The 14,592-nt window shown below is 40.6% G+C and overlaps 1 protein-coding gene across 3 annotated transcripts in view; it reads left to right on the top strand.

Annotated features, from left to right (window-relative positions):
* The window catches only part of DRD4 (dopamine receptor D4), a 34,861-nt gene that overhangs the window by 16,832 nt on the left and 3,437 nt on the right, over window positions 1-14,592 (top strand). For 2 of the 3 annotated variants that reach the window (XM_081938345.1, XM_081938346.1), the window contains exons 2-3: window positions 5,664-5,776; window positions 10,428-10,981. In XM_081938345.1, coding sequence (XP_081794471.1) covers window positions 5,664-5,776; window positions 10,428-10,981 — 667 coding nt within the window. Of the gene's footprint in view, window positions 1-5,663; window positions 5,777-10,427; window positions 10,982-11,184; window positions 11,421-14,592 lie in introns of those variants that run through there. The other variant, XM_081938347.1, reaches the window with a different exon arrangement.

Here is a 14,592-nt window from a genome sequence, read left to right as displayed (position 1 = left end):
GACCAACACCAAGCACTAATCTCCAGCATGCGCAGTAGATGGTGAGACCAAAACTCCCTTTTTACAATCTCTCCTGTACTTAAACTTTCCCTCCCAAATACCAGCCCTCCCCCTCCCCGTTTCAATGGCAGTCAAAAGCAAATAGCGAAACAGAGGTTGACAGTTAGGCTTGGATAAGAAATGAATATTATATTTTAATCATTACACTTTTACAATATGTATGTTAAAGACCAGCATCCCAAAATTCCACCATGTCAGACACCTCCAGGAGAAAAGAGGAAACGAGGCCGGCCTTAGAAACCTTGGCATCAAACACTTAAGGAAGAGCCTTGAGATCATTAATGTCCCTTGGAACGATGCTGAAGATGTTGTGAATGATCAAAACAGCTGGAAAGCACTTGCTGCCCTTTATGCTCTGCCTAAGGATGATGATAAATAATTTCATTTTAACCTGTATCGCTGGTATTCCACTAACTGCCCAGAGTCACTGGGGGTCAGGTGGCATTTAAATTTATTATTGTTGGTCACATACAGTTAGCCGGCTGTTTTAGACTGGATTTGGCATTTTTATCCACCTATCCTACACAATGACCCAAGCTAGGCAGATATTGCTGCATAGTGTTAACTATATTGTTGCAGGATGTAAATTATTCCAAGTAAAACTACCTTTTGCAATTGATTCATGGTGGTTTTGTTGATCTCAATGGTGTTCAAATGGTGCTCCAGATATTTTGGGATTGTACCTAAGACACCTAATTACTATTGAAACTATTTTTGCTTTATTTTGCCACAGTGGTTTTACTTCTATTTGCAGGTTTTTGTATTTTGTAATTTTCTCCAATTCATTCTCTTCTATTCTGTCTCCAGGTATTGCCATGTCCACTATCCAGATTTTCTTGTGCTTCTTATTGATTGTTATTAAGTCTGAGCTGCGATGTAGCAGTGCGTTCTGTTTGAATTGTAAAGTCCCAGAGTACTTTAGCTTCTTCATATTCTATTACTTTATGGTCCCACCAGCAGACAAGTGGTATTTTTTGCAGATATTCCAATGTACCATTGATGCTACTTTATCTTGCCATTGTTTGCAGTCAGTCTGTGAAATCTTCTTGCAGCAGCTAATTAGATGCACAGTGTTCAGTTTCTTTTACAGAGGCAGCATTTGTTTTCATTTGTTGTCGTCTCAATTCTGGCTTTGTATGCATTTATTCTTAAGGCTTGATCTTGTGCAGCCAGAATTAGCCCCTCTGTCTCTTTCTTCAACTTTCTTGTTCTTAGCCATTACCAGGTCTTGTTATCTGCTTCGCCTGTTAGTTTTTCTATGTACTGGCCATGTAATACTTTGCCTTGCCATATTTCTAATATTTCTATATTATTCTTCATTTTGTCTTTCTTGTAGATCAAATGTTTGGTCTTTCCTCTGTTCATAAGCCTTCATGGTACCCTAGTTTCAGTACATCATCTTCACTTTTCTTCAGATATTCTTCCAATGCCCTTTTTCCCCCCTTCCAACTGTTTTGTGTATTTGCAAGATTCCATGCCCACCTATTTTCCTTGCTAAGTAGAATCTGTCAACATTGCTTCATGGATGAAGGGCATGATTCATTGTCATTATTTTTCTGGTTTTACTATCCAGAACCTTTAGTTCTGCTTGGGTCCAGTCCATTATTCCAGCTCTCTTATCTAATGATTGAAATTGTCCAGGGTTAATTGCCTTGATAGTATTTCTTTTACTGAGTTTGAACTTTAGGATCTTTTTTAGTCCCATGATGTATTCACTTCTAAACTTCTTCACAACTTCCGTCAGCTGGATGTTCTCAGATTGAAGAATGCCCAGGTATTTGATGGTCTTCCTCCAAACTCTTGATGTTATTTCCATATAGCATCTTGATTCCTTCAGTTTTCACTAGTTTTACCCTATTGATGGTAAAACAGGCACATTTGTCCAGTTCAAACTCCACTGCAATATCTTGGCTGTATATACAGACAGGGTTGAGCAGTAGCAATTCTATTTCAGGTGATATTTTTTCTGTAGATCATGCATGTAAAGGGTGTTTAATAGCCGTACCACTACTATACCAGGTGGCAAACTCTTCACTGCTTTCATCGACCTAAAGTCAGCATTTGACTCAGTCCCTAGGGGTTTGTTGTGGTCAAAACTGCTTAAAAGTTCTATTGACAGACGTTTGCTGTTCTTAATTAGGTCCTTGTACAATCATACCTCCAGCCAGGTCAGGTGTGGTCTGCAGGGAGAACCTTCTAATCCTATCCCGATTAAGAATGGAGTAAGGCAGGGATGTGTTCTGGCTCCTCTTCTGTTTAATATATTTTCATCTGACCTGGCTGGTTACATCGGACAGATTGAGTCCCATGCCCCGAAGCTGACAACTACAAAGATCCTGCTTCTTCTTTACGCTGACAATGCGGTTCTCCTTTCATTGTCAAGGCCAGGACTGAAAAGATTACTTTCTGCATTTGGGTCTTACTGTGCTGAAAACCATTTGGCTATTAACTACGATAAATCAAAAGTACTAGTGTTTACTAGAGCCCGGAAATTGTATAACTGGGATATCAGTGGCAATGCTGTTAAGCAGGTTTTACATTTTAAGTATCTAGGTATTCAATTTCAGAACACCGGTGCCTGGACTAGACATCGAACCCAGGTGCTGAACTTGGCCTCCTGTAGTCACCAGCAGATTTTAAGATTCTTTTATACCCAGGGTGGCCAGTTCATTCCTTCTGCCCTACGTATTTACAAAGCCAAAACGCTGGCCTAAACTCTTTACGGCATTCCCATATGGATACGGGGCTTCAAGGATTGCATTGAAAGAACCCAGGCTGCTTTCCTTAGAAAACTTCTGGGTCTTCCCCCTTGTGTTGGTTTTGCCCCGATATACCTGGAACTAGGCATTCGATCGGTGGAATGTATGGCCTGGATAAACACCTTTAAATGGTGGTTTTGTGTGCTCTTTCTGGCAGTTCCTGGCAGCTACCTCTCCCTGGTGTTCACGGACTCCCATATTTCTCGCTGGGAGAAAGAGCTGCTGAAGAAACTTCATCTGCTAGGTTTCACGGAGGATGCCTTGGGAAACTACGACCTCAAGGATGCCCAATTTAGGATAGTCCAACGGCTTGTGGACATTGATTTACAATATCTACGAGCCAGAGCCAATAAAACTTGACTCTCAACCAAGTTAATAACTATGGATTGAGGATGGCTTCCTATTTTTATACCCTAACCATTCCCAAGTATAGAAGAGCTTTTTCCCTAGCTCGCTTCAATGTCTTGCCTTCAGCACTTCTGGATGGTCGTTTCAAGAGGCTCCCGATTAATAAGCAGCTGAGCCCTTGTGACAGAGCCAAGGTTGAGACAGCGGAGCATGTCCTTCTATTATGCCCTATGTATAGCGCGGACAGATCTAGGTTATTGTCTCTTCCTGAAATCGTCCCTTATGGTCCTGATGGCTGTGATTTGTTTGTGCATTGCCTTGGGGATGTCTTCTCGTACGTCACCTCTCAGGTTTCCAGGTTTTTCTTGAGAGCTGTGACCATTAGAGGAGAGAGCTGTAACCTCCCTTAGTTGGGCTTTTGGTGACTGGCTGCTGTGTCTCTTTTGTAGTGGTCGTGTTTTGGTCTGTGACTGTAAATAAAGTATTATTATTATATAATAGCCGTACCTTCAGTATTGTTGAAAGAGGAATCAATGCAATGACAAACAAAAGTGATGATAATGAGCTTCCTTGAAAGATTTCTCTCTTGATATTAATCTCTCCTAGTCTATCATCATTGAACAGCAACTGTACCTTCCATTCTGCCATCAGTCTTTGCACAAAACTTCTGATGTTTCTTCTGACTCCTATCCCAAAGGTGTTTTTTCAAGAGGCAACTGAACTTTCTTCTTTTTTCTTTGAAGATGTTTTGCTTCTCATCCAAAAAGCTTCTTCAGCTCTTCCATTCCCCACCATCCAATCAGAGCTGAAGAAACTTCTTGGATGAGAAGCGAAACCATCTTCAAAGAAAAAAACAGAAAGTCCAGTTGCTTTTGGAAAAAGCACCTTTGGGACAACTGTGATCTGGATGACTGAGAGACTTCATAATTACTGACTCTTATTATTTCTGGGTACTTAATCGTCCAGTCATGTAGCAGAGAATTGAATGTCTTTTTGTAATCAATCCAAGCTACATTTAGGTTGGTCTTCCTTCTCTTGCAGTTTTCCAAAATAATCAAGTCCAGGGCTGTCAGACTTGCGGCCCGCGGGCCAGATGCGTCATGCACTGGCCATGCCCACACCCAATTTAGCAAAGGGGGAAAAAGTCCCGATACGTCATGTGACACTGCCATGAGGACACAAGTTTGACACCCCTGATCTAGTTAATTTGTTTGTCTGCTGTTCAGGCAGTTTCCCTTCTGCTCAGGTAAAAGAGATTATTTTCAATTAGATGCTGTTGGACTGCATCAGCCTCCAAGCAATTTGAAAGTTTTTAGTAAGCAGGTACTTAGCCTGTAGTTGCCTGGTGCCCCTTTTATTGGTTCTTTTATTATCAGGTAGCTTTTGCCAGATGTTAACCAATCTTCAAATTCACCTCCTTGCAGTATGTTTTAAATTGTTTGACATTGTTATTATCATTATTATTACAACCCATTATGGCTTGCTTAAGCTGTCAGAAACGAAGTAAGGAGCAAATTTGACAGCTATCTCACTTTACTTAACTCTTTTTTTTTAAAGAAAAGTTGCTCCTTTTCACAGGTCACAGCTGGATAATCTTCAGGCAGTTAATGAGTGCTTATACTGAGGCATTTGTCCTCTCCTCGCCTGACCCCTCCATCAGATTGAAAGTTAAGGAATGATGAAGCTACAGTTTATAAGGTGTAAATAAGCCTCTTCTCTTGACATCATTCCTAGGTGATATTTATAGCACCAACAGGGTGAGGATTAAGTGATATTAGCACGGGGCTTTGTGATTTACTTTCTTCCTAGATAATATAATCCAAGACTTTACAAATAGATAGAGGAGCCATCAGTGCATATACAGTAATAATGGAAGATTCTAGGATGCTTTTATGGTGAAGTGATTTGGCATTTACTATTGGTTACAGAGGTGTGCTGCAGTTGCCACTGATAAAAAACAAATGTTTTAGCTATCTCTGTATTGGCTTTGTATGTGTCTCCTCTGGAGAAATCTTTCTCCTTCTGAGTCACGACACTTGCTACTCATAGTGGTTTATAGTCCAGGAATAAAATTGTTTTTTACCACATCCTGGATATTTGATTTTCAAGTTTGTTGAGGTTCTCCCCCACCCCACCCCCCGCCTGCTTCTTCCATCTATCTTTCCTCCCCTCACTTGTTTCAGTAAGTAAGCCTCCTAGTATGATGTATAGCAACAAAGAAGGCTGAATGATTGCACTGAGACAGGCATATGTGGGAGGAGATGCAGCTACTTCACCCACCACTACCACTTCATTGCTGGTTTTAGAGCTACAACTCTGAATGCCTGATTGCAACATGGCAACCCTCTTGATAGCGTCAGCCATTGAAGAGGATCTTCTCAAAGAAAAGTAGCAGAGCCACAACCTCTGAGAATCCAACTAGAATTGTAGCTAAAGAATATAGTGAAGGGAAAACTCAAGTATGAACTCTGAATGCATTCACTTATTTTTCTTCAGTTCCAGGGAGGCGTTTGGCCTTTGGGCCCAGTCCTATGCGATGCCTTGATGACCATGGATGTCATGCTGTGCACTGCCTCCATTTTCAACCTCTGTGCTATCAGCGTGGATCGGTAAGAAACTCTGCTCATTATGGCTTTTAGATGCTAAGTTTCCCAACTCTTTCAGTTCTAACACATATTATACATACCAGTGGTAGGTTGCAAGCGGTACGCCCCGGTATGGGCGTATCGGACCCCCATTCCGGTACGGTGCTCCGGAGGGCCCACCTGCCTATCTGAGCTCCTTACCTGTCCTTTAAAGCATGGCGCGTGCAGTGCCTGCTGACGCTCCGCCGATCAGCTGGAGCATCGCTGGCAGGTACAATGCATGTGCCCGCCATCTGCACATGCTGCGCATGTCCATGTGGGTGACGCCGGGCCCGTTCCGTACCGGTTGGAACGGGATCCGGAACTCACCACTGATACATACACACACACACACACACACACACACACACAGTTATTTAATCAGCTTTTAAGCTGGCTCAGCCACTGAAGCAACTCTAGGAGGGTTCTTTCGAAAAATTGAGGAAACGTAAGTTTAATGCTGCCATCCATAAAGATGTATCTCATTCAGCATCTATTAGTAGGTGTGGATAGATCAATCAGTATCCACTCTGTGAAAATTTACTACGTATTTGTTTTGTACATTCTGGCTTTAGAATGTACAAAAATGCATTGATTTCTCTAATCAACATACAAATTTTTTTCCAATTTTCTTTACTAGTTAATATATCTGAGCATCCATTTCTCTAGCAGATGTATGTGATATTGTAAAGTGAATTGTAAAATTCAAACTTTGCAGACTGAAGAATATATTTGTTCTAATAACTCACTTTTGTCTATAATATGTAATTTAGGTCTATTGACTGAAAATGTAGAGAGGACAATGATCTTCCATAAAACTCCCACTGCTTTATAAAGGCAAGTCCATAAAGCAATATTCTATTCAGGAAAGGCAAAATTCAGGCATGATCAACACCAGAGGTGGGTTCCTATCGGTTTGGACTGGTTCGGTTGAACTGGTAGTAACTTGGTGGCCTGGGTCACTGGAACCAGCAGCGACCCAGGCCTGCCACATCCCCAAACCAGTTCTCCTATGGTGCTGCCATCTTGATTTTTGGTTCTGGGCATGCGCAGAACAATTTTCATTGAAGAAATGTAATTTTCCCCCTTTTTTATGTTTCGCGCAAGTGCAGATCTTTTTAGGTGCAAATGCGCACACACAAAATGTTTTACACGTCGAACCGGCAGTAATGCCAGCCGCAACCCACCTCTGATCAACATCCTTCTCACTAACAGAAGCTGAAGAATGAATTCTTCCAATAATTGCATTTGGGATTTTCTTATTGGAAAGAACTCAGGGCCTACCAAATAAAGGCAAGAAGGAACTTGAGAAAGTCTAGGAAACATAGGTGGTTTATCGTCTATACCAGGGGTGTCCAAACTTGGGAACTTTAAGACTTGTGGACTTCAACTCCCAGAATTCCCCAGCCAGCCATGGCTGGCTGGGGAATTCTGGGAATTGAAGTCCACAAGTCTTAAAGTTCCCAAGTTTGGACACCCCTGGTCTATACGTTGCTTCTGACTATTTTGCTTTGTCCTATCAGTCACTAGGCTCCCCATGCACTTTTTCCCATTGTCCAGCTAATCGGGCAAAGCTGCTTCTAGTCCAAGAAAATCTGAACATCACTTCTAATGTTTTCTTATTGTCCCCGTTGAGCAAAGAAAGGGGGAAAGTGTTTTTTTTCCCTTTGAGCTATGGACAGTAGCTGAAAGAATAGAATATAAACTTACCCATACCGACCAAAGACCGTTGTAGTCATTACTGTCAAAGATGGTTGCTTTCAAATAATCTTTCAATTAAAATGAATTAAAACTAAGAAAGCTACAACGACAATTCTTTTTTCTACCAACCAAGGAACTGCTGATTTATATCAACATTTTAAATGGCGGGGATATCCTGTTCAAATGGGAAATTCACACTGTCTTCCCCATGCATCTGCCTTTGGAGTTACAGTATGTCACACGTAGGTTTTGCTCTGAAGGCAAAAGATAAGTTTAGGATTAATGGCCTTTATGTTTTCAAGCGTAAAGGGGGAACTTTTTTTTTTGTCTCTAAATGCTTGGTATAACCCTTATTAATTCATGAAAGCATTCATACAGCAGTCTCTCTTGAGAATGATTTTAACCTGCAGACCTGAGATATCTGGCTTAATTTTTGGATTCTGCTCTTTCCTCCACTTCCTCTACTTTTTGTAACCACTTCTCTGATAAAGCGTGCCTATCTCTCATGTCTATTTCAATGATCTCAGAAAGGAAGACAGAGCTGAGCCTAGTTAGTATTTGAGAGAGTTCCAGGAATCCTCTGTAGACTAGATGGTGAAAGCAACTTATCATCCTGTAGATTTGGAAAGATGGAAGCATACCTTGGAAAAAGTAAGAAAAAAACCCATTTCTATTTTGTTGTCAAGAAAGCCACATAGAGACATATTTCTTGAAATTATCAAGAGTTGAGCTTGACTTAAAGGAAACTTTACTTTGGGCTACCATATCCGAGTTTCAAAAATCCAAATAACCTCTAGATCTGGGGTGTCAAACTGGCAGCCTGCAAGCCAGATGCATCATGGGCAAGCCACACCCACCCACACGAAGGGAAAAAACATTGCGATACATGACAGCAATGTGACGCTGCGAGTTTTGCACCCGTGCTCCAGATGAAATGAAAGTGTTTTCATCTTGCTGTTATCTAGTGATCATTCAGATCTTTGCTATGAATTCACTCCCCCCCTCCCACTACCTTTAATAAAAATATTGCCCATTTGTTATTCATATATTCATTTGTGGTACAGGAATAAAAATACTTGGGGCCACGACAATCAATTCAATCAAAACCTCTTCTGAATTTATTCCTCCATATGCTAAAAATGTCCTGCTCTGGGTAGGAACTCGTGCATTGCCCCTGCACTTTATACCACCATCTGCTGCTCCATTGTCCCCAAATCTCACATCTTGAATGTTAACTGTGAAAAGAGTGCTGATGACACGCACAAATGCTTTTAAATCATTTTGCATATATAACAGTCAGTCTGCATTAAGGAAAAAGAATAAAAATAGGAGCACTGCCTGGGACGAGCAGAAAGTTTACTGTGCATTTGAAAGAAATGACTTTCCCCTGAAATGGGGGACTATTGATAGAATTTACAGTTTCACCTGGCTGCACAACAAGGCCCTTCAGCTGGTAGTAACAGTTGCTGCATTTGATTTGAAAAATAAACCAAAATACAAGGCTACCGATTATGAATAGAAATTAAAATAAGAAGCAGGAAAATAAGATAGACATATTTAATGGACAGAAAGCGTTTTCCGGTTCAAACTTTAGGGATTACCAGATGCTTATTGATTTCTAACTAAGTTTTCATCTTATCAGGTCAAATTTTATTTTACTAGCTCAGAGTTTATAATTAGAAATAGAAATAGAAATTTAATTTGTTAGCCGTACCCTCTCCGCAAGGGACTCGGGGCGGCGTACAATAAAATATACATACATACATATAAACATAAAAATACACACATATACATACATATACATACATGCATGGAGGAGGTAATAATTAAAAATACATTACATTAATAATAATAAAAATTAAATTAGTCATTAAAATACCCCAAAATAATAATACAATTTAAAAAAGGACTGTCAGGAGGAAAAGGATAAACTACGGTTGAGCCAGGCCAGACAGTTGAAAGAGGTGGGTCTTGAGCTTTACACAGAAGGAGCGGAGATCGGAAGTAATCCTGATATCAAGGGGGAGGTCATTCCACAGGGCTGGGCCCATCACAGAGAAGGCCCTGCTCCTGGGTGTCGCCCCCCGACACTGTTTAGCGGACGGCACCCGGAGAAGTCCCTCTGTGTGAGCGGATTGATCGTAGGGATGTATGGGGCAGGATGCGATCCCGCAAGTAACTAGGTCCTGTGCCATTACTATACCATGTTAAAGCGATTCTACTCATGAAACTTTAATCTACAAAAATACCCAATAGCTAGGTCCCTTTTTTCTCTCTTCCAATAAAATGGCAAATCCTCCTTCATTTTTCCTAATTCTGCCTTGTAAAGAATGAGTGGTTATACAGGAATATTTTGGTTGTCAGAACCCCCACTCTCTGTTGACTTTTACAGATGCAAATGTGTATGCCAAATAAATGAGGTTGAGATGAGACCAATTAAATTAGAACCCATTTTCTTCTGGGGAGGCCCAGTTTTTAGAACGTGTTTGTCAGTGTGTAGTTGCAACTTTCCTTTACCAACAGTATGGATTGATTAAAGGGAGAGAAGCAGCATCATGGAGCCATTATGAGGAGAATAAATGTTCCATAGAGCAGGCAAGCGTAATTGGCAAAGGTAATTGGTAATTTCCAAAGGTAATTGGATGAGCAAAGAACTTGCACAGGGAAATGTTGATATATCAGAATGGAGAAATAGGGGTAAAAGAACCTTTTGTGTTTGCCCTCGGGTGGCTTAGCCAGACAATAATGCTGCATTTCCTAAATAATGAATGGGCAGCTTGAGAGGCAAAATGGGGATTACAACCCACGAATACCTGAAACATCCTATATTACCCGGCTCCATCGTGTAGTCTTAGAGTTTGTTCTGCTTTACCATCGTGCAGTAAACTGGTTCCACAAGGAACCCCATGGTTACATCTTGTTTTCTGTCATCCAGGTTCATTGCTGTCTCTGTTCCGCTGAACTACAATCGACGACAGATTGACCTGCGTCAACTGATCCTCCTCTCCGCCACTTGGATCTTCGCTTTTGCTGTGGCATCCCCAATTATCTTTGGCCTCAACAATGTTCCAAACCGGGACCCATCTTTCTGTCGTCTGGAGGATCACAATTATATTGTATATTCCTCTATCTGTTCCTTCTTCATTCCTTGTCCTGTCATGCTGGTTCTCTACTGCGGCATATTCCAAGGACTTAGGCGCTGGGAAGAGGCTCGGAAAGCCAAGCTGAAGAGTAGCATTTACCTGGGCCATAGGCAGGTATACGGTCCACCACCGGTCATTGAGAAGAGCCAGGAGGATATCAAGGCAGAGGAACTCAAGCCCTGTGCCTGCTCCGATTGCACTTTACCCAGGGATTACAAGAACAATGGCATTCAAACTATGTCCTATCCACACATCAAATATGCACCAAATGGAGAACTCAGTAGGAAGCCAGCCAAAATCAATGGCAGGGAAAGGAAAGCCATGAAGGTGCTTCCAGTTGTGGTTGGTGAGTATAAAACATTAAATGGTTTTCAGGGCTGTAAACCATCAGACAGTTTGATTTCAGATCCAGACAGCTGTAAAACCAGAGCATTAAAAAAAAACAGGATACAGCGATGCATAGAGACATTTGGCATTCTGATAAGTACAGCATGTCGCAGAAACTGGCTTTTTTTGTTCCTCATTTTGTGTCTCTTAATTGCACTTTAGTGGCTGACTAGAGAGATAATTCCAAAAGGACGAAGTGAGTGTTGCACATCTGATCATCCTCAGAAGACTTGAGTCCTCTGAAACTCCCTTCATAGTAGACGTGTGTGTTTGTACTGTACGCACAGGCACACATTCCTCACTCCTGTACAGTTGGGCTGCTGAGTGCCTGCTTTCCTATTAAAAGACCCTTTGCCTTTAACAGGCAGAATCTAAACAATTAAATCCTGTCCCAGTCCCACAGTCCCACACTTAAGACGTTCCTTGTATTTTTGCTACAGCTTCATGATGGTTGGGAGGGATTGAAAAGCAAAAAGGCTACCAGGCAAAGATTCTCTCTGTTTAATAGGAAAAGTCCAACAAAATGGTGTTTTTTAGGAGACCTATAGAATGAGGTGAAAAAGTTCTTCAAAATGGGAGTAAAAAGAATTGTTCAGCAGCTTGGTAGGGTGAGACTATTGACTACAATAATTTAATCCTACCAGGCTGCCAAATAATTCTTGAAACTACTATATTATCATGGATTGAATTATGCATTGTGGAAATGGATCTTCTGGGATTTATTGTTAATGCACCAAAGCAACCGCAAAGGATAGTACAGGTAATCCTCAACTTATGACCACAATTGATCCCAAAATTTCTGTTGTTAAGCCAGACATTGGTTAAGCACGTTTTGTCCCATTTTATGACCTTTCTTGGCCCAATTGTTAAGTGAATCACTGCGGTTGATAAGTTTGTAACCCAGTTGTTAAATGAATCTGGCTTCCCCATTGACTTTGCTTGTGATCTTGGGCACAGCAATGGTTTTAAATATTAACCAGTTGCCAAGCATCTGAATTTTGATCATGTGATAATGGGGATGCTGCAAAGATCATACCTGTGAAAAATGGTCATATCAAATTTTTCAGTGCTGCTATAACTTTTTAAAAAAAAAAATTATTAAACATTTTTTTTTAAAAAGACATTTTTTTGCAATTTCCTTTTGTACAACATTTCCACCTCAGTATACATCCATTGTAAATGTACTTTCAGTTTCTCTTTGTCTATACATATACTATTACATACATTCCTTAATTTACAATCCTTCATTCCACTTATACATGTTTGTTCATCTCTACCTATGCATTGTTAATTTCTAACTCCTGTGTCTTCTTCATTTAGTCTTTCCTTAAGCTTTACACCTGTCCTCTAGCCATCTGTACCACTAGTTCCATACCATATAATATTCTGCTGTTGTAACTTTGAATGAAGCTCTCTCTCAATGAACTGTTGTAAGTCGAAGACCACCTGTAGTAAACAAATATGAGGGAGTAAAAAAATGACAAGCAGATGGCATTTCAGATGTTGCTCAGTCCTAGTTTTTGTGCAGTTGGTTGGCGATTGTGAGAACTGACCCCTGGACTAGATAGGCCTGATCCAGTAGGTCATTGCTTATGTTCCTATGTGTCAGAAGTTGAGAGGAGTTCTGACTGGAGATGAGTATTACATTCTTGAAACAGAAATGAAGCTACCTCATAAAAGGCATCCTACCCAGGCAGTCAACACTTTCTGCCCTGATAGGGTGAAACCCAAGAGAGACACTCAAGCCACAGACCTTTTTCTTTAGGCACAAAAATACTCACCCATAGTTGCTCAGACATCTCAATTCAGATAAGCAATTTTTCCCACGTACGCTAGATGTCCAGTTGGTCCGATTAGTTAATCAGTCCTTCCTTAATTTATTGCTGTTTTGAGGATAATCTGAAAAGACGGTAGGATTTTTCACCAAGTAACTTTTTTCAGACATTCTAGTTGTACTTAACTCCAGGCATGATTCATGCCCTCTGGCATCTATCCAAATTTCCCCTGCAGGTTTTGGCACATTATTCTCTGGAGGAAAAAAAGAGAAATTGGGAATCTCAATCCTGTATAATATTCTGAATTCATTGTGTCCTTCAAGCTATGTAGAGATTTCAAGCTGCATTGAGGAGTAGCAGAACAACTGGATTTTTTATTTGCTAAGAATGGACAAAGGACAAAACAATATAGAATAGAATAACAGAATTGGAAGGGACCTTGGAGGTCTTCTAGTCCAACCCCCTGCCTAGGCAGGAAAGCCTATACCATTTCAGACAAATGGCTATCCAACATCTTCTTAAAGACTTCCAGTGTTGGGGCATTCACAACTTCTGGAGGCAAGCTGTTCCACTGATTAATTGTTCTAACTGTCAGTAAATTTCTCCTCAGTTCTAAGTTGTTTCTCTCCTTGATTAGTTTCCACCCATTGCTTCTTGTTCTACCCTCAGGTGCCTTGGAGAATAGTTTGACTCCCTCTTCTTTGTGGCAACCTCTGAGATATTGGAGCACTGCTATCATGTCTCCCCTAGTCTTTCTTTCTATTAAACTCGACATACCCAGTTCCTGCAACCGTTCTTCATATGTTTTAGTCTCCAGTCCCCTAATCATCTTTGTTGCTCTTCTCTGCACTCTTTCTAGAGTCTCCACATCTTTTTATACATCGTGGCGACCAAAACTGAATGCAGTATTCCAAGTGTGGCCTTACCAAGGCATTATAATGTGGTATTAACACTTCACGTGATCTATATGAACTTTAGATCCTTCTCTCTGTTTAAAATGAAAGTACAGAACAATGAGTCATGTTAATTTTCCCATTTATGTAGCTGACTTTATGCTGTGATACCTTATTCTCAACATGTTCCAAATTTCTGTAGAAGCAGCATAGGCACCAGGAAACAGACTCCACTCATTTCAGTAGGATCTGCAACAACTTAAAATCTACACGGTGAATTTTATTTTTCCTCTCCTTTTTCTTTAAATTGCTTGATTTGCCAAATCCTCCTTATATCAGACTCTCCCCAGAGGAGCAGTCTGATCCAATGATTGAACAAAAGTTCAGGATTCCCTTTTATGTACAGTACAGGAGCACAAAGAACACAGGTAATCCTCAATTTACAACAGTTCATTTAATGACAGTTCAAAGTTACAATGTCACTGAAAAAAGTGATTTATGACAGTTTTTCACACTATCATTGCAGCATCCCCATAATCACATGATCAAAATTCAGATAGTTGGCGACTGATTCATATTTATGACGGTTGCAGTATCCCAAGGTCATGTGATCACCTTTTGCAACCTTCTGACCAGCAAACCCAGTGGGGAAACCAAATTCTTTTAACAACCGTGTTACTAACTTTAACAACTGCCGTGATTCGCTTAACAACTGTGGCAAGAAAGGTTGTAAAATGGGACAAAGCTCACTTAACCAAATGTCTCAATTAGCAACATAAATGTTAGGCTCAATTGTGGTCTTAAGTTGAGAACTGCCTATATGTTGGACAACCAACGAAGAGTGACTAACCATTTTGACAAATAATTTCTAGTTTTCTTCCTTACTGCCATTCAGTAGTATT

This window comes from Natrix helvetica, assembly GCF_964273705.1.
Source record: "Natrix helvetica genome assembly, chromosome: 1".
In the NCBI taxonomy this organism is placed as follows: Eukaryota; Metazoa; Chordata; class Lepidosauria; order Squamata; family Natricidae; genus Natrix; species Natrix helvetica.
Note: the sequence above shows the minus strand (reverse complement) of the source record. Positions and strands in the feature narration are given on the sequence as shown.